Source organism: Euprymna scolopes, chromosome 37 (assembly GCF_053919585.1).
Source record: "Euprymna scolopes isolate OS-2025 chromosome 37, ASM5391958v1, whole genome shotgun sequence".
NCBI classification, from domain to species: Eukaryota; Metazoa; Mollusca; class Cephalopoda; order Sepiida; family Sepiolidae; genus Euprymna; species Euprymna scolopes.
The window spans coordinates 77,921,498-77,942,505 of NC_136518.1; the positions used below are offsets into that span (position 1 = coordinate 77,921,498).

Sequence of the window (21,008 nt, forward strand, 5' to 3'; positions counted from 1 at the left end):
CCATTGCTTTGAATAGGTGTACATTCGTTTATCCTGCGTGTCTATCACGTGTGAATTGTATTGAAAAATATCAAAGGATAAGTAGCAAAAAAAAAAAGGATGACATTAAACATATGCTTGCATTTTTTTTTTTTAATTATATTGTTATTTATCCCTAACAAAGGGTCCTGGATATGACATTAAACTATATCCAGTGGTGAGGCCTCAGCTTGCGGGCATTGGGGAGTGTGGAGCCAGCCTTTAATTACCATTGCTCCCAGGTCCACTCTGACCCGGAGTGGTAGAACCTGTAAGGCTCCCAACTATGGGTTAAATAGAAACTGATTTGAAAACAACAAATATATTCTATTAAAAATTTTTCTTCAAAATCTTTGTATTTGGCATTAAATAACCCGAAAAGGGTTGATATGCCGTAAAACAAAAACAACCAACCAACCCTAACAAAGCTCAGTGTCACTGATATGCAAGCAGCTACTATTTGAGTCCATATTTACACTGAGCAACAAGATGTCTGTTGACATACATTTTAACTTCTGCATGTCGGCATGGTCAGGGGAACAGGGAAGGAATTCCAAAATCTAGCAATTCGAGTAGAAAGCTTTCCAGCATACAATGTAGGGGTGGGATTTTGGTGCTTGTTGGGTTAGTCAGGAGTATTTACGTTTGGGTGGGGTGGGGGGACAAATGCTTTGAGTTTATCAGAACACATTCCATTAAAATACTTGTAAAACAAACGTAGGGATGAAACATTTCTGCGAGGGGTTGAATTTTGATAGTGTGCGATTTATTAGACGTGACTCTTTTTTGGTTCTTGTCTCAGAGCGAGAGAGAGAATTGTGGTAGATGCATCAGAGATATAGGATTTTGTAAATATATATATATATATAATTACTTAATTTACTCACATAAAATTAATATACGAAAGTATAGATTTATGCATAAACTTTAAGTATTTACTTCAAAAGTGGTCAATATGTAGGTAGAGCTAGTTAGTAATTTATAAAATATATATGGTGATTAAGCTACACTGAATATTCGGCGTTTCATCCACTCTAGGACTCTTCAGGCTTATGCGCATAAACGATCCAAACGATCATGAATAGCAGGTTCATATTTTGCCGTACTTTCTTTCTTTTTTTTTCTTTTTTTTTTTTTTTTCGAGAGAGAGAGCGAGAGAGACTAGTGGCAGATGCACCAGCCCACATCCTGAGACTCTGACAAACTATTACAGGCTTTATTTTATACAAACTGCATCTTTTATCAATTGTTATGTTAAAACTGTATTGACACTTTCTTTTTTAGGCCTTGGTGGTTGACTCTAACCAATCATCGTCCAATGACTTACAGACTTCCGTTATCAAAGAATACAATTGTTATATTGCTAAATTATAAAGGAAACAGTTTGTTTTTGGTGTTGATTAAAATCTGGAAAGAAAAGTTGAAAAGCTGGAAAGAAAAGTTGAAAAGCTAACAGTGGAGGCCAAAATGTGAAAAAGCTGATTTTTTTTTGATCTGTCTAAGAGCGAGGGACTAGTGGTAGATGTGTTGAATAGCAGGGGTATATATTTAAAGATGATGCGGAGTTCGTATTGGGCACATATATAACGATAATGAGGGAGACATTTATACAGTTCTTATATTTATACAGTTCTTATATTTCTTGGGGACTTCGTATTAACAGTTCTTATAACACAGAATGATAATGACATTTATATATCAGACAGGGGATTGTTCTTCTTAACATATACCGAGGAGAGGGTGATATGATACCCAGTTCTTAACAAAGAGGAGGGGAGATACATAATCTTCAAAGGGTTACACAATGTTCATTATAATTGATGATAAAACACAATTACCTTTCGTTCATGATGAAGGATGACACAAGACAACGGTTACAACATAACGATGACTTCTTTATTCATCCAATCGGCCAGTCGATGATGTCAGGAATTCAAATTTGGATCTACATAGTCTAAAAGTTCTCCCTTCGCTTCCAAGGGATCAACTAACCAACTGACTTGCTCTCTTGCTGACTGACTAAAATCTGAACATCTAATATGGAGAAATGTCCTTCGTCTATGACGTCAAAAGTGTGTTTTTCAAACGTGACCAATATCATGTAGCTTTACATATGTTTGTCCAACACACTTTTGACAAACAAAAGAATCCTCAATTCTAATCTAACCTATTTTAAACAATATAATTTAATTTGCATTGTTTATTCTTTTACTGACATATTTAATATTCAGATTTCTAAAAGAATTAACAATAGACTTAATTCCTAACATTCCATTTCTTAACTTTGCTTACAGGGTTCGATTCTAGGCTTATCCCAATCTCATTTTTACTTACCTAATATTCTTCTTATTTACATGGAAAGGGGACAGCCCTTTCCATGTAACAGATGCACCAGCCCAGATGTGGCAAGAATACTCCATGCATGGGCGAATTGTGGCTTTGTAAAGGTATAGGACACTCTTAGGTGCGAGTAAAACTCGATGCAAATAAAGTTTTTTAAAAATCTATATATGTTTTTAAATATTCGTCATGCTTTTTACAAATATCCAAATTTCCAAAATAAAGGTTTATGAATATTGAGTTCACACTGAATAATTATTGTTCAAATTTAATTTTCTTTTTATTGAATAGAAATTATTATATTAGGTTGGTTGTGACGTCTAATTGTTGCTATCTAATTGTTATCTGCAGGGATAAAAGTAGGGGAAAAAATTGTAAAGCTTGACTCTGGAGAAATTGTGGCCAGCAATAAAATGAAAGTTGGTTGAGTTTGTTTTTTGGAATTGACTGAAATTTGAAAGAAAAACTGAAAAGGGAAATATAAATTTTTTTTTTCTGTCGAAATGGCTCCAGATAAGGCATGAAGCCACTTAATGTCAGGAGCTAAACAAAAAGTACTTTAAGGTCAAAAACTTGCCAACGATAAGTGCTTGATAGAACAGAGATGGAACTTTTAGGTCATGAATGCATAAGTTCAGTCATTGTAACAAAGCAATTTGCAATCACCTCTGATCAATTCGAGTGGAATAAAAAAAAAATAGGAGGCATTACTTTTTGAACGACCCTTGTATAAATAGTTAACCATGTGAATGTTCATACTTTTAATTAAATATTTTTTTTTTTTATCTATTTCAGGTTAGATATCCTAATCAACAATGCTGGAATTGGTTTGAATGACGAAAAAGTCACCAAGCAAGGGTTTGACATGATTTTTGGCACAAACCATTTGGGTCACTATCTTTTTACTCAGCTGCTTCTCGACCTTCTCAAGAAATCTGCACCCAGCCGAATTATAAATGTTAGCTCCGAGGCTCTGTGGGCAGTTTGGGGTAAGCTTGATTACCAGCCCATCTCGGAAGATGGAACAACGAAATTTCCCAAATTGCAGGGCTACCCCATTAGCAAACTGGCAAACTATTATCACGCGATGGCACTTGCAGAGGAGTTGAATGGAACCCGTGTGACTGCTAATGCTATTCATCCTGGAATGGTGAAGACACAAATTGCCAATAGGGTTTGTGCAAATAAACTGAAGGTTTTCTTGAATAAAATCTTTTCTGGACTGTCCACCATGTTTGGACGTTCGGCCAAATATGGATGCCAAACGATAGTGTACATGGCGGTTGATCCAACGCTTGTATCTGTAACGGGAAAATACTTTGCAAATATGAAGTATGCCCCAGAAAGGTTGAGTAAACTCGCTAGAGACAAGGAAGAGTGGGATAAACTATCAAAATTCAGTTACGAGATGTGTCAGGATTATTTACCTGCAAAGCCATCAGTTGACAAAGATACGACCATTGAAAAGATGGAAGGTAGAAAAGATGACAAACCAGAAATGAAAGCAGAAAGCCTTTCCATAAAGCAAATAATTGAAATGAAACCAGAAGAAATCCGTCCTTTCAGTTTGGAAACTTGTGTTGAAGAATCAGAGGGCGAAAGTCCTTCTGCGTCTCTGAATAAGCCCAGGGCAGAATTTATTGTTGCTAAGGAAGATCCTGTATTTCCTCCTTCCCCACTCGATGAACCAATTTGGAAACCTGTTGTTGCTAATTGAAAGTATTTTTTGTGAGGATTCCGCCACTCTGAATAAAAGGGGCAAGACTTTATAATTGATCAAAAAAATTTCTTGTTTAATAAAAATACAACTGCAATCAAACAAATTACCTTTTTTTTTCTATTTATTTTTAGTACAGGGTGGAACAATAAAATTGTCACCATAGAAAAGACAACAGGATTCCATTTCCGTTTAATGAAAACCGTTTTTTTTTTTTAGATGCAGACTATCTATTAGTTGGCCAGTTGTGTACAAATCCTAAGAGCGATAGGAGCCTTCTATCATGTCTGAAAGTGACACAATGGTTAACGAGCGAGATTGGATGGAGATGTGCTGCTATACAACTCGTGCTCTCTACCGATCAGTTATGACAACAGGACCATTACCAGCATTCTCAAAATGCATCGCTGGATTGCCATGAATAACAGGGACATGCCCAAGGTGTAAAGTTTCTGGTCCCAGTTATGATCTTTGGTGTGGTTTCAAGTGAAGGCCACATCATGCCTACTCACATCTTGAAAGTCAACACCAAAGTGTACCTAGATGTGCTGAAGAGTGTGGTAATCCCTGGTGCAATCAGGACTCTGCACTGGTGCACAAGTTCAAAGAGATCCAGGCTTGGCTTCAGAAGGAGTGCTATGACTTTGTAACCTTTTCTCACTACTCCCCACTCCTTCCCTGACTTGAACCCGTTGAAGTACTTCATTTGGTCATACATCGAGAACACCACCAACATCACCATCAACAACATCACCATCAACAACATCACCAAAGCCAGCTTGAGCACCGCCATCCACCAAGTATTCACTGAACTCCTGCCGGCACTTGTAAAAAAGGTATGCTCCCAGTTCCGGACCTGTATCGAGGCGGTGATTGTGACTGAAGGCGGCTACAATGAATAGATGTCAGCTCTACTACATAATCAAGTTACCTGAAATGATTTTTTTTTTTTTTCAATAGAAGTTTTAAAATAAAGCTGTAGTGTTGTTTTCTTTAAGGGCGGCAATTTTAGCGTTCCACCCTATACTATAGTTCTTTACTTACCTTTGGAAGACCCTCATACATGTTATTTTTGGTACTTCAAATGTTCTATCGCCAATTCAAATGCATTTCTTTAATAAAAACAAAATTGCATCCAAACAAATTTTTTTCTTTTTTAAGAATTTTAGAACGATCTGCCATAAAAGCGTTTTTATCTTTGACCAGTGGCCTCCAGGGCCTTGATAGTTGGTGACTCCTTTGTAAAAAAAGATTAAAAAAAAAAAAAAAAAAAAAAAAAAATGGAGTTTATTTTCTGTTCGGACATAATAGTATAACAAAATATTTTTGTTAATTTAATTTAAAAATTATAATATACTAGCAAGGAAATCAGATGTTGCCCGGGATTTAAATGATGATCAATAAATGTTTCATTCTCCCATATTTTTATTGTCATTGAAATCGGAGGAATTACGCCACCCCCCCTTTTTTTTTTTTTTTAAATCAAATCGATTGATCGCCTACTCTAGTTGAGGACCCATCACTGTGCACCGGGAGGATGCTTCACATCCTTCTCCAAAGTGACTTAGTCCATAATACATTGTAGTCTACATTGCACTGTAGAGAACCGACTGTTGATTTTATAAAATTATTTTTATATACAAGGTGTTCAATATTTACCGTTACAACTTTCTATTATTATTTATATTTAGTGAATTTTCATCTTTTTCATGGGTATATGGATAAAGTTTAATTTGAAGGTTACTTTTGACAATATGCCCGATGGTTTAGCGAAACAAATTCCCCTTGTAGAGCTATTCAAGATCCGGAAAGTCTGCAGGAGACATTGCAAAGACTTTAAATGTGAACCGGATGTTAGTGTGGAGAGCACTAAAACAGTTCACATCAACTGGTGAAGTTACTAATGTATCTGTCAGGGTCAGTCTGATTCTGCTAGAATAGAACAACTGATAAAATCCACCAGGGAGAAACTGAAGAGGTGTGATACTATAAAGTGGGCCTTAGGTGGACTTGAGTCACTAAGTGCGGAGAGGGGAGGGGCAATAGACAAAGGAACAGGAAACAATGGATAGGAAGTAACAAACAATGAATCTCAAGGTATTTTTAGATCGAGCTTTATTATTTTATTTCTACTTTTGTGAAACCGCGAGTGTTCCCATCGACAGTCGCCAGCAAGAAAATGACGATCCGGCCATAAGAGGAATAGTCGAACGAAAATTCCACGATACACGACGTTGAGAGTCGGCGATCTGTTGGGGTCACTTACGTCTGGTCACAAAGGAATCAAAGACGATTCTGCAGAAATTTTGCAAATGAGGGGAAAGTATCCATTGGAACTATGTCTACCATTCTCCACACTGACCTCAAAACGTTTCCATGCAAGCACCAAAAGAAGCACCACATATCTTCAAGTTCTGTCCAGAAATGGAGGCAAAAAGCGGAAATCATCTTATGTTGAATCACTGTTGGTACGCTTCCAAATTTGGTTTTCAGTGACGACAAGAAATTCAATGTTCAACAACATGTTAAGGTCAGTGATCAGATATGGTCTCATATTGGAGATGTTGAGTCATTGGTTGTCACTCAGAGGTAAGCTGCCGCCTCGGTAATAGTCTGGGCCGTGATAAGATTGGAAGAAGTCCCCTAGTTTTTGTAGATGATGGTTTTAAATTGAACCAGGAAAATTATCACAAGACCATTCTTGAATCCTCATTATTGCCCTGGACTAAAAGGCATTTCAAAAAAGCCATTGGTCGTTCCAGCAGGACTTAGCTCCTGCTCATGGAGCAAAAACAACACAAGAATGACCTAAGAATATTCCGGAATTCATTTCAAAGTAATGTCCTCTATCATATCCAAACCTCAGCCTGTTGGACTTTGGTATTTGATCTTGGAGAGTAAAGTCTCAGCTTCCCACCATATCAATTTGTGGGCTTTAAATAAGAAATTAAGTGAGAAATGGACCAAAATCCCACAAAAAATCATTTCACAACGTTTTGGGCAATTATTCCTCTGGCCTTCATCAGGTTAACTGCGATGGGATAGGAATGTCGAATCCTCCAACTACATCCACAGCAATTGCTACTTTCAATAGCTGTTGTCATCTCACCACAGTTTGGTCAACTAATCCACTGACCGACTTTGGGTGAGATCGAAACCGCTACCTCTAGCTCAATACTCACCTGGAATCATAGATATTCTGCATCTCTATCCACCACACCACGGGCCCCAAAGGGCAATCAAGGTTGGATTTTTTGGCCTTATAAATATATAAATCCAATGTTTCTTCCAATTTTCAGGTCGATACCGATTGCTATATTATTGAACTAGTTTGGAATTATTTTGGAGATGAGTAAATTGTATAACTTTTTATTTAATCACTAGCATGGGTATCTAGCGTTGCCTGGGTTGACATGAAGTTCTGTTTGAAACACACCGGTATACTAATCATTTTCATCATGGGCAATGTGGATATTCCCGCAACAAAAATAAAAGAACGGATGAAAACATGTAAATGTAATCACCCCAAAAAAAGAAGTATGTGATACCCTCTCCACCAGATATTTCGGCAGAAGGGCTACAAAGAGAAGAAACTATTCTCCGGATATTGAGCACTGGAAATACCCCCACCCCCAAAGAAAAGATAATTAAAAATAAATCATTACAACTTTTATTTCAATGAAAATAGCAGTGAATGCCCGTGCAATCGCAAAAAAAGGAAAAAAAAAAAAAATCTACCAAAATTAATTCAAAAAACAATTAAATGACATTTTCGTCATTTTATATTTCTAATGTAATCCCCCCCCCCAAATTTGTCATATTTTGGGGTTTGTTCTGTTTATAAAATTGTTCTGTTTATAAAATTGTTAGGTGAAAGTGCAGAATGGTTTAATAAAAATTAATTAAATTTATCGTTATTTTATGTTTCAAATGTAATTCCCGCTCCCCCCACCACCACCACAAAAAAAACTAAAAAATTTTATATTTGTCATGTTTTGTCCACCCCACCCCCTCGATCGCCAACCTTGAAAAAAATACTAGAGATGACGTCTGGTTGAACGCTTTGTGGACAAAAAGTGGGTGCTCATTTTACATTAAATTTATATAGAAAAGTTATCCCACACGCTAAAATGTTAAATTTTTTTTTCAAAATTTCTTCTTTAACATTATTTATAAAGACTGCTTAAACGTATTAGGCCACAAAAAACCAGGTCTTAATATTTTTGGTCAATATCAAGTTTCTTTCCAACTACCCCAAAAACTTTAAAATTACGACTTTTAATGGTTTTCGGTGGTGCTGAAAACGAATATTACGTTTAAATTTGGGGCAGATACATAGTTTTCATATGAAGAAATTACTTTTTCAAAAAGTGGGGGATCACTTTCCTATATAAATTTAACCTAAAATGAGCACCCACTTTTTAATCACCTAGTAATTTCTTCATATCATAAAACAAATTTAACTGTGATATTCGTTTTCAGCACCCCCGAAAATTGGCACTTTTTTTTTTTAGTAAGAGATGCTTTCATTTTTTCATCTCATAATTTAGGACGCTAATTATCCCGTTAGTAAGTTTACAAAAGCATACTTTTGTTTTTCGTTCTTTTTTATTTATACAACTTGTATAGTTGTGAACAGGTGCCTCTGCAGTTTAACATTTCACAAAAAGTCTGTTTACATTAGGAGGTGCTGTTTGACTTTTTGTGAAATGTTTTGCTGAAAACGAATATCAGTTAAATTTGTTTTATGATATGAAGAAGTTATTAGGTGGTTAGAAAGTGGGTGCCCATTTTACGTTAAATTTATATAGGAAAATCACTGATCCCCCACTTTTTGGAAAAGTAATTTTTCATATCATGAAAACTACTTATCTGCCCTAAATTTAAATGTGGTGTTCGTTTTCAGCACCATCGAAAACCATTAAAAGTCGTCATTTTCAAGTTTTTTGAGGAGTTGGAAAGAAACTTTACATTGACCATTTTTTTCTAGGGGTTAAACGACGCTGGGTCACGTCGTAAAAATTGACCACTTTTAATTTAAGATATTAAATAAATTATAAAGAAAATCTGTTTTGCAGGCAATTAAACACACTTGCTATGGTATAATTATTATAATAAATCCTGGGCAACACCGATTAAATTTTATAAACAAAAAACAAAAAGAGCAGGGGATGATGGATTTTGTTCACATGTGTCTCTGACTAACTCTGCCCTCGTGAGGATGCAAGTAAATGAGGACATTAGTTTTAATTATTTTTCTCTAACAAATATAAAGGTTACTTAAAAATTAAGAATATGTGAAAAAAATTTCCTCCGAATAAAAATAATAATTCAGCTTAGAATAATACTTCGAAATGAAAACAAAAACAGGAAATATTTAATAACGTACTCCGTTTAAAACATTTTTTCAATTAAACTATCGGTTATTTAACCTTTTGGTTTTCTGGGTTTTGGTTTGAAAATAAAACGGTTTCAGATTTCAGATAAAATAAGTTAAATCAAGTATAACTTGAAATTTAAATAAACTAAACAATTAAAAAAATTTTTAATCAGTACAGTTGAAACAAAGCTATTATGTCGAATAAGTAATGTCATTGAGGTAATTATTTAAATAGATTGCATTTAATGTAATGTGTTAATGACCGTAACTCAATAATGTAAATGTGGTTTGAAGAATGCTATATATTGAAAGTCCGTATACAATATAATGTCTCCTTTGACAGAAGTATCCTAACATGCGCATTAATATTTCTTGACCAGGAGAGGTGTACACACATATGGCCTTTATATTTCTTTGATGATTGGTAGTTGTACACACAGACACACACAAACGCTACTACTTTACATATATAGATTTGGACTATTTTTCTCATCTCCTAATTTTTGTTTTGATGACGTTTTTATCCAATTATTCCTTTGGTCTTCATCAGGTTTACTTAGAGGGTACGCCCAATCCTGTTTCTTTTCAGACAAGCCTCGTATACAGACAGCAGCAAATTCTTCAAATCATTTGTATTTGATGTAATTGATATTGATTATATTTCCAACAAGAAGCAAAGTTTGGGGCCAGTGGTGCAGCGGATAGAGATGCAGAATATGTATGATTCCAGGTGAGCATTGTCTGGAGGTAACGATTTCAATCTCACCCAAAGCCGGTCTGTGAATTAGTTGGCCAAACCGTGGTGAGATGACAACTATTGAAGGCAAAGTAAATAAAAAGACATACAGTATTTCCTTAAATAACTTAATACTGGAAGTTATATTGGTCAATTATTCCTTTGGTCTTTGTCAGGTGGTTAATTGCGACGGGATAGGAATGTTTGCTGTGGATATAGTTGGAGGATTCGACATTCCTATCTCGTCGCGGTAAACCTGACGAAGGCCAGAGGAATAATTGACTGAAACGTCATGAAGACAACAACTAGAAGATGAGGGTAATAATCCAAATAATTTTTTTTTTTTTTTTTTTTTTACACGGTGGTCACCACTTATCAAGGCCCGGAAGCCATGCAGGGATAAGGGTTATTGCAAGTACAGTACGTTAGTGTGGAGATTTGATGAAGTGTTTATTTAAGGGGGCGGTTCATTAGGAATTTGTTAACGTTGGACTTGAAGACATCAAAGTTGTAGTCAGGTGGGAAGCAGGTAGTTTAAATAAAAAAAATTATACAATTTACTCATCTCCAAAATAATTCCAAACTAGTTCAATAATATCTTTAATCTAGTAATACTATTTAATATCATAGATGTTAAATGTGCAGATATTTTCTCAAACGTTTAAAAACACACTTGTGGGAGGGGGTGATCTATAGATTTTAGTTTTACTGTTAATTTCAAATCAATAAATATTTATTATTTTATCATTATTACCGACAGTGAAAGATTTTGTTTTGAATAAAATCAAATGAAAAAAAAAAGATAATAAAAAAAACGGTTTTGGCATTGGAAAGGAGACAAATTTTTCCGATACCCCTCCCCAAAGTTCCGATTTTTCTGATTCAGATTAATCGTCCAGCACTTGTACTTGTTTCATGTCGAAATTAGTATAAATTCCAAAAATTATGAAAAGTGATCCAGTAGAAGATGTGGTAAATGTATTTTTAACAAAATAAAAAAAATCATTCACAATTATTCTAATATTCTGTGTTTAAAAATAGCAGACAGTTAATTTAAGTCAAGAGAGATGAATCAGTTTGTCGTACTGAATTGGTCGCACAACTTTTCCACATGAAAACATATAATAAAACGTGGTAATTTGATAAATTATATTTTTACTTGTAATTATTTTTCTACTGGATCATTTTTTTGTAAATTTTGGAATTTACACTAATTTCGTCATGACAAGTAAGTACGTAATGTTTTCACCTGCAATGCGTTGGTTTGAAAGATCGCTAATCTACATAAGCGCCCAAAACGCTTCCATCATTTGATCTCTAAACTCGTGTTTCACATGTTCGTGTTGCATAGGGGTACATATTGGGGACACATTAACGCAGACTCAGAACAGATAACAATGATGAGGGAGATATTTATAAAAGTTCTTTGAACATCATGACGATTGTGATGATAAGGATGTAGGGAGACATTTATATATATTACATCATGACGACTGCAACACTTCTTGGAGGTTTCATATTAATACGGACTGGGAGATATGACGCAAATTCTTCATACAGAGGAGCGGAGGACGCATAATACTTGGAAGGGGTTACACAAAAGTTCGTTATAAGATGATAAACACATTTACCTTTTCTGTTGTAAAGAATGACGACCCGAGACAAACACTTACAAAATATAGATGATTTCTTTATTCTTCAATCAACCGATCGGTGACGTCAGGAATTCAAATTTGGATCTACATGGTCTAATCTTCTCCCTTCGCTTCTAAGGGGCTCTCCTCTCCAACTGACTCTCTTTCATCAATTCTTGACTTCAACTGACTTCTAACTTCGAACCCTTAGATTCCTATATTGAGAAATCTCCTTTGTTTATGACGTCAGAAGTGTGGTTTTCAAACGTGACTAATTTTCATGTGGCTTTTCATGTTTGTCCAAACACACACTTTTGGCAATAAAGAATCCTCAATTCTAATTCTAACCTATTTTTAAACAATATATTTTTAATTTGCATTTTCCATTCTTTTAACTGACATATTTAATATTCAGATTTCTAAAAGAATGGACAATCGACTCTTTTTCGACATAAACAATATTTAACTATTTCTAATAGAATTAACAATAGACTTAATTTCTAACATTCTTTTTTTTCCCATTATTATCGTTAACACTTGCCTACAGGGTTCGATTCTAACTTTATCCTAATATCATTTTCACTTATCTATTACGCCTTCTTACTTACATGAGAAGGGACAGCGCTTTCATGTAACATTCGTCATCCAATCTCTACACCTTTCTCTTGGGGATAAACTTTCTCATGAGCTTTCACATTAATGAAGAGCTTGTTCCCCTTTTTCTTAACCCTTTATGACCTAGTTGAACTAATTTGTTGAGCCGTAATGTAAATGAATATAATGGCACAAATAAAGTGGGAATTGATTCAAACACGCCTTGTACGTATTAGTTCAGTATCGGGGTAGATCCTAGATACCTCCCAGATTGCAACGGTCCATTGCTTACATTCAGTATGGTGCCATTTGTCTTAGAGAGTGTAGGATTTCGTTGTCATAAGCACTTTTTTTTTTTTTTTTCCAAGCACTATGGATAATAAAGTAAGTTTATAAAATGCAAAACTTCTCAGTCATAGTTTAACTATTGAAATGCATATTTTCCCCGTTTCAAGACAATCATAAAACGAATTAGAATTAACAATAAATATATTTTTTTAATAATCTACATCATAATTCTGGCCATAAAGGGTTAAGGAACAAATAGTCGGCTCGAGTCTTTGCTGTACCAGCCAAGTTCTAATTTTTATATTTTGACATCTTAACTGATATTTTTACCAACTAAAAACTAAATCGAATTTTTTTTTTTCCATTACTCTCTCTCTCTCTCTCTCTCTCTCTCTCTCTCCTGTAACAATTTTCCTCTGGAATGCAACAATTATGAATCTCATTTAAATTTATCGTTAATCATTGCTCATTTTCTGATATCTAATTAATAAATTTGTATTTTTCTCAAATAATTCTTTACGATTCAAAGCAATTACAAAAAAATGCATTTAATTGCCTTTTCTTAGAAAAATGGCATTTTTTTTTAATGCGGATAATGGCTTCTAATTACAAGATAATTGTCTAACTTTCAAAAAGTAATAAAATAATATTGCCGTTATGTTTCTTTGCAACACGAGGAGTGCCAGCCAAAATTATTCTTTAAAATATCAGTGACTATTGAAGATTAAAAAAATTAAAAAATTACAGCTTCATGAGAGAAAAGTGTGGCAATTTCCGTTTTTGCTATGAATGCTTTCAAAGAATCACTTCTTGACTCTGTCCAGAGAGGGGGGGGGGTAAACTTTTAACTCGGAACGATCGCTGACACACAGCAAAATCAACAGGAACGATAACGCTAACACAGACTCGTTCAGTAACGCCACGAACGATAATGTCAACATGGACTCGACCAGTAACGCCAATAAAAACTTGAACAATAACGTTGACACGGACTAAGAATGACTTACGAAGACGTTCACGAATGATTCGAATGTCGTCTTTATATAATTCCTGGGCGAGTGCATTCTCATACTTTAAGGGGTGTTCAGTAAGAGTACGCGCATTCCATCACATCAGTTATCTTCTGCGAGTTTGTTTTAATGAAACATTTAAATTCTGCAGATTCAGCACAAAAAGAGGAAAGTATAACGTTTGCAGCCGACGATAATGTACAGGGTGACCCCCCCCCCCAAAAAAAAAAAAAAAATTAGGCCCCGTTTCTTAGTGTTTTGTCCGAATGAGATGAAACTTTGGTTATAACTAGTTTATTATATTCAAAACATCACATCAAAACACTAGGGGTTTGGGCCTTTTTTCTCTGCTGACTGTAAAATGCTCAGAAAAACAATTGAATGTCCTCTGTTTTTTTGGGGGGGAGTCACCCTGATAAACTATTGAAAGGCACTTTGTGTGTGCGTGCGTGTGTTTCTGTGTGAGCTTGTTCCCCATGGACTCCAAAACGATTTAAATTTTTTTTTTTTTTAATTTCACACAAGTCTACTTGGTGTTTAGGAGTGTTTTTAGATAGGTTTTGTATCGTAATGCCTCAGATAAGTATTGAAAATCGATAATCGAAAAAATCAAATTAAAGAAGAAACAGTCCAATTTTGACCAGAGTTAACACCCTTATACAGCCTAACACCACAAGTGCATTTGAGAAGTTTTATCACTGCACAACCAGAAGAGCCGGCATTTTTTTTTTTCAACCCAAACAAGGCACAGTGCCACATTGATGTAAGGGGTAACTATTTGGGACATAATTGCAGGAATAGTATGTAGGGAGTTGAGCAGCAAGATATCTGTTTACATTACACTTGAACTTCTGCATGTCAGTATAGTCTGGGAAACAGGAACCCAGAAGGGAATTCCAAAGTGTAGCAGTTCTGGGGAAGAAACTATTAGAGTAGAAAATTTTCTGGCATCTGGGGAAATCTGCTATATAGGGGTGGGATTTTGCTGCTTGTCGGGAGTATTTATGTCGAGGTGGGGGTATAAGGGCTTGTAGTTCGTCGGAGCATCTACCATTAAAATACTTGTAAAAGAGGCAGAGGGATGTAACATTTTGTCGATGGGACAGAGACTGAAGCCTAGCTGACAGTTTGGGATCTATTAGGTTGACAACTTTTTTGAATCCTATGCAAGAGTGAGAGACTAGTAGCAGATGCACCAGCCCAAATGTGACAACAATATTCCATACATGGGCGAATTGTGCCCTTGTAGAGGTACAGGATACTTTCTAGCACGGTAGAGAGAGCCTACCTTCCTCACAGCAGCCTGTGAACGTTGAGTTAAGGAGTTTGAACAAAGTACTTTCAGGAAATGTATTATTAGCCATTGGTGGTTTAGAAAGTTTTCTTGTAATTATTAAAGGAAACAAGCTTAGTCTTGGCAGCATTGAATGTTACCATCCACTTTTGCCTCCATTCAATTACAGACTGAAAATCTTCCTGTAGGGTTTTCGCCATTGTCTTAGATATTCGTTTCCCCACGTGCCTTTTATAGAGCGTGATGTCATCAGCAAATTTTTTTTTTTTTTTTTTTTACATGGAGGTCACCACTTATCAACACCCGGAGGCCACTCATGGATAATATAACCATCTCAGAAACAATTTTATCAGGGAGGTCCAAGGATCAATCCTTCAGGTACACCCGCATTTATATCATATTGTTTTGACGTACAACCATCGAGGACAACTTGGATTCCTCTCTTATTTAAGAATTTAACTGTTAAGTATTCGTCCAGTAATACTATATGATTTAATTTTCCTGAGAAGACCATCGTGTCAAAAGCCTTAGATATATCTAGAGCTACTGCCCTAGCTTCCCCTGTTTTATCCAGTGCATGGTATATATGGTCAGAGATTACAGTTAGGATATCTGCAGTAGAACGGGTTTGCCTAAATCCATATTGTCAGTCAGATAGAAGTTTAGCAACTGTAAGGTGATGGACTAGAACTTGATTAATTATGGACTCAAATATTTTGGCGAAGAGAGGGAGGAAGCTAATGGGCCGATAATTTAATGGATCAGTTCTTTTATCAGAATTCTTGAAGACTGATACCACGGAAGCAGTTTTCCAGCAGTCAGGAAAGCGCAAGATTTGTTAAGGCATTTGTTGAAAAGTTTGGAGAGAACTACAGCAACTTCAGTGGAACATTTTTTAATAGCACAGCCGGGATGAGATCAGGTTCACATGCCTTTAAGATGCGTAGAGGCTTTTTATGATATTACGTCAACGTGAGGTTCTTTGATAAGACAGAGGAATGTTTGAAATAAATATTTCTGTTTAGAGTACAATTGACCCATGATACTTGACTTTTGCATTTTAAACTTTAATTCAAGCCATTATATAAAAATAATTTTATAAAATCAACAGTAGATTCTATACAGTGTAAAACAGACTACAACATACTGTGAACTAAATCACCGCAGGGAGGATGGTGAAACTTCCTTGCAGTGCGGTGCAGTGGATCCCTAAATAGATCAGGCAATCAATCAATTTTGATTGAAAAATGGACAGGTTTCACCAATTTTGATGACAATAAAAGTATGGGAGACAGATCTCCCTGTTAGTGATAAAATAAAACTATATTGTTTTAAACATAAAAATATTTTGTCCATTTTATACACAATTGTTTCTTTCAGCTCCCAGGCTTGACCTCTGTCAGATTTAGTACAATTAACATACAAGGTGTCTTCAATAAGTTTCCAGACTGTTTTTGTACAGGCATTTAAAGTTGTCATAGATTCTTGAAAATTCAGTGTTATTGCTATACATCTTATGAGATGACTGACCAATTTTAATGATTTCAAATGAACAGTTACAGCAGGAATTGGAATACACTCTACTAAAGCCTGATTGTCACAGCTTGGGAATTTGAAACATGCAATAAAATTGTTTTAAACTTGAAAAAACAACCGCCACAAAAATGTATGGAATGCTGCAGACTGTTTTTGACCCGTCTCGCACAAACCCAGCATCAGTTTTTGAGTGGCATAAGAGATTCAAGGAAGGTAACGAGTCTGTAAGGGATGATGAGGTGGGTACCCGGGTGTTTTTGGGTGTGTGGTCGGGGTGGATAAGCGAACAAAAAAAAAAAAAAAAAAACGTTGCGTGAAAAATGGCTTAAATAACACTGGTTCAATATTTAAATTTAAAAAAAAAAAAAAAAAAGACATCTCAAAGACACTAAAGATTATAGCATTTATATTTGATATAGCGGAAGATTCTGACACCCCCTGAAAATGGATTACTCAGTCTATAAAAGCAAGTTAACAAGGGTAGCCAATGGAAGAGAATAAGCTAATCTTGATACACCAGCATTCGAGTGTCAATCTCTTATTTGCTACACTGTGCAATAAAATTGTTTAACTAGTGCTGTGACAACAGCATATTCTTTTCATTTGTTTTGACTCTCGAGTGTGCATCCGTTAATATCTTATATGCTTTTATATAGAGTGATGTGGTTCTCAGTTGATTAACTGTGTCGGATATATACTTGAGTGTCAAAACAATGAAGAGTATTGTTGTCACAGTCCAAGATATAACTTACTGTGTTGAGTCATTTCATCTGATTAATTTATACTGATTATATTCCCCCAGGAATATCAATATTGTATATCGACTTTGTCAGTCTGTCAGACACAATTTTTTTTTTTTTTTTTTTTTGTATTTATTAATACATTGTGGAATTTAAAAATATCAGATCTTAACTACTTCTAGAAATGCATTAATAGTAAAGAAATTCTCAATGAATAAAGCAGGGTTCTTTGTTATTGTAGCAAAATTGGAAATATTGAATTTGAAGTTATTTATCATGCCTCAGTAATGAAAATATCCAAAACATTACGAAAAACGATAAGGTAGAAAATTAACTATTAATGAACATTTTTTGAAGACGAGTAACGAAAAATTAAGTTTTGCTAAAATGGTCAAAGATTTTCAGTTTTCAGAAAATATTTACCTCCCTTTTTTTACAATTAGAACTCTCCGATTTCTTTTGAAACTTTGAAATCTTCAGTCTGACGTTCTACCAACTGAGTTATTTCTTGTACAGCTTAAAAGAATAACTGAATAAAATCGTTTAAATCTAAACGGCATTTAAAAATTGTGTGTGAGAGAAACACAGATAAATTGTCTGATAATTTTATTAATATAGACGCAACAGATTTTCCTTCTATACAACCGAGTTGAAAAGTCCATTTTAATTTGATAAAACTTAGTTAAAAAAAATTTCCCAAATATCAATCACATCCAGTCATTAAAACGGGCACATTTCACTATAGACAACAAACTGAAAAGTGGTCAACAAACAAATACATAAACAATAAAGATACTTATGCAGTTTTGTTACCACAATAAATCCGAACTTTCATAAGCATTTCCAGGCAGATAACAGAAAGAATCAGGATACACAGAGCTGCTCAGTCAATCAAATTCAAGCTAGCAGATGAGAAAACAATTTAACGAATTTTTCAAAAACTCTTTGCCAAAGTTCATAAGCAATAAACAAAATGAATTTATCGCAGCTAAGCGAAAAACTCCAATCTGAGAAGTAACTGCCCTGTCCTCTACATAAAAATCAGAAATATGACCACCAAAAATTTTGAATCTGCAATAAAAAGTTTCATTACTTTTTCATTCATGTAAAAAAAACAAAAACAAAAAAAAAACTTTCATATGTTGTTTTAATTTTTTTTATTTTGTTATGTTGTTAAAATAAAAGTTTAACATGACCAGTGATACTTAAATTATTTTCTCCTTTTAGAGATTAGTAACTTTTTGGTGATTTGAGTTTCCTGTATTCGGCGTTTCTGCATCAACATATTCCGGGTTTTTCTGTTATCTGTCCAGAAACGCTCATGAAAGTTTGGATTCATTGCAGTAACAAAATGGCATAACTACTCAAATTTTACCGAAGGCAAGATAAGTTACTTTTCACTCCTAGCCGGACAAAGTCTTAGTGTTTTAACTTATTTTAAAGCGTTTATTAAGTTTGACACGCAAGTAGTGTTGAGCACTTAAATTAAAATGAAAACAAAGATGGCAGACCTGATGTTGCCACCTTTTCAGTCTCGAGAATCATTAAAAAAAAAAAAAAATTAAAAACTACAATAAAAAACTAAATAAAAAATAAAAACTAAAATAAAAAACTAAATAAAAAAACTAAATAAAAAAACTAAATAAAAAAACTAAATAAAAAAACTAAATAAAAAAACTAAATAAAAAAACTAAATAAAAAAACTAAAATAAAAAAACTAAAATAAAAAAACTAAAATAAAAAAACTAAAATAAAAAAACTAAAATAAAAAAACTAAAATAAAAAAACTAAAATAAAAAAACTAAAATAAAAAAACTAAAATAAAAAAACTAAAATAAAAAACTAAAATAAAAAACTAAAATAAAAAACTAAAATAAAAAACTAAAATAAAAAACTAAAATAAAAAACTAAAATAAAAAACTAAAATAAAAAACTAAAATAAAAAACTAAAATAAAAAACTAAAATAAAAAACTAAAATAAAAAACTAAAATTAAAAACTAAAATTAAAAACTAAAATTAAAAACTAAATAAAAAACTAAATAAAAAACTAAATAAAAAACTAAATAAAAAACTAAATAAAAAACTAAAATAAAAAACTAAAATAAAAAAATAAAATAAAAAAAAAAATAAAAAAAATGTTAGGATGATATTTTTTTGGTGGATTTCTACCATTATTTTTTTTATTCATTTTTGAGTGTTGAGTGATTACCATGAAAGATAATGTGGCAGATTTATGTCTGCCAACTCTACAGTTGTTTTATCTTATTGGCACTACTTGCATTTCAAACTTAATAAACACTTTAAAATAAGTTAAGGCGCTAAAAAGTTATCCAAGAACATAGAAGAATAACATCTTGCTTTTGGGGATATTTCTTCATCATATGCTTGTTTTTTGACCATTTTTGTTTGGTTTGTTGTTTAAAGTAAAACATGCCCAATTGATAATGTTTTGACTAAAGCAAATAAATTTGTTTACTAAATATGAAAAAAAAAATAAATCTGAAAATTGTAACATTTATTGCATCAACTAAAAATCGCTCATACAGACATGCGCACATAGAAAAAAAATACATGAAACAAATTTATATCTTTTTTTTTTTTTATATAGAAAATAAAAAGAGGGAAAAATTTTCACACAAGTTTAAACTAAGGAAAAACAAAAATCAAAATAAAAATTGAAAAAATATAAATTATAAAATGATTTTTTTTTGTTTTTAATTTTAATATAATTTGTTGATCTAGAAACTTGAAAAAATTGTCCATAGAAAAGGCAGCTGCTTTTAGGAATTGCAATTCAATAAGAAAAAAAAAGAAAGATTTTTTTTGTTGTTGTTCAGTGGAAATGTTTAAGTTGTTAAACAAAACCAGGAATAAGGACGACAGCAGTGCATCGTATTAAAGGAAGCCTTTTAAACTCTTGATGGGGGGAGGGGGGAGTACTTAGCATATACTAAAACAACTGAAAAAATATTTTAAAAAATAATGCTGATGGTTACAAAATTAAAAAAATATTTAATAAAAGTAGGCGTTCATTTTTTGCAGATTCTTTTATTACATTCAAATATAATTTTGCTGTAAAGCGTAATTTAATTTAAATTTGGTGCTTGTTTATATTGGTGATCTTTTAAACCAACATATTTCAGGTGAAAACATCACAAAAAATAATCCAGTAGAAAAATAATTATAAAATAGAATTTATCAAAATCATCACGTTTTCATGTGGAAGAATTCAGTACGACAAACAAGGGAGATAACCTTCGACTTAAATCATCAAATTAAAGGTCCGCCATTTTTAAATCTACGCATTTCAATGCGTTAATTGTAAATTATTTTTTTTGTTAAAAATACATCTAGCACATTTTCTATTGAATAATTTTTTGTGATCTTGTAAATTTATAATAATTTCGCCATGACAGAAGTACATAATGTTTTCACCTGAAATGCGTTGGTTTTAAAAGATCACTAATGTAAACAAGCATGTTAAATTGGAATATTACTTCCCTGACAAATAGTAAAAAAAAAAAAAAAAATCGATTTTAGGAAACAATCTAATAAAATGAATCCTTGCTTTTACCAGATATTTTTGAAATTAGGAAAAAAAAAAAAAAGGAAAAAAAAAGCATATTGTATTCTTTTTTGTTGAATTTGAAACAGTTTATTATTTTACAACTTGAGTGATCATCCCATCTGAACATTAAGATGAATTTGTTCAGAGAAGCA

At 33.4% G+C, this 21,008-nt stretch overlaps 1 protein-coding gene across 1 annotated transcript in view; it reads left to right on the forward strand.

Annotated features, from left to right (window-relative positions):
- LOC145261234 (retinol dehydrogenase 12-like) overlaps positions 1-4,181 on the forward strand; it is a 35,309-nt gene extending 31,128 nt beyond the window's left edge. Inside the window, exon 2 of the mRNA XM_080119603.1 lies at positions 3,154-4,181. Coding sequence (XP_079975729.1) covers positions 3,154-4,075 — 922 coding nt within the window. The 3' untranslated portion in view covers positions 4,076-4,181. The remainder of the gene's footprint in view (positions 1-3,153) is intronic.
- Positions 4,182-21,008: the final 16,827 nt, after the last annotated feature.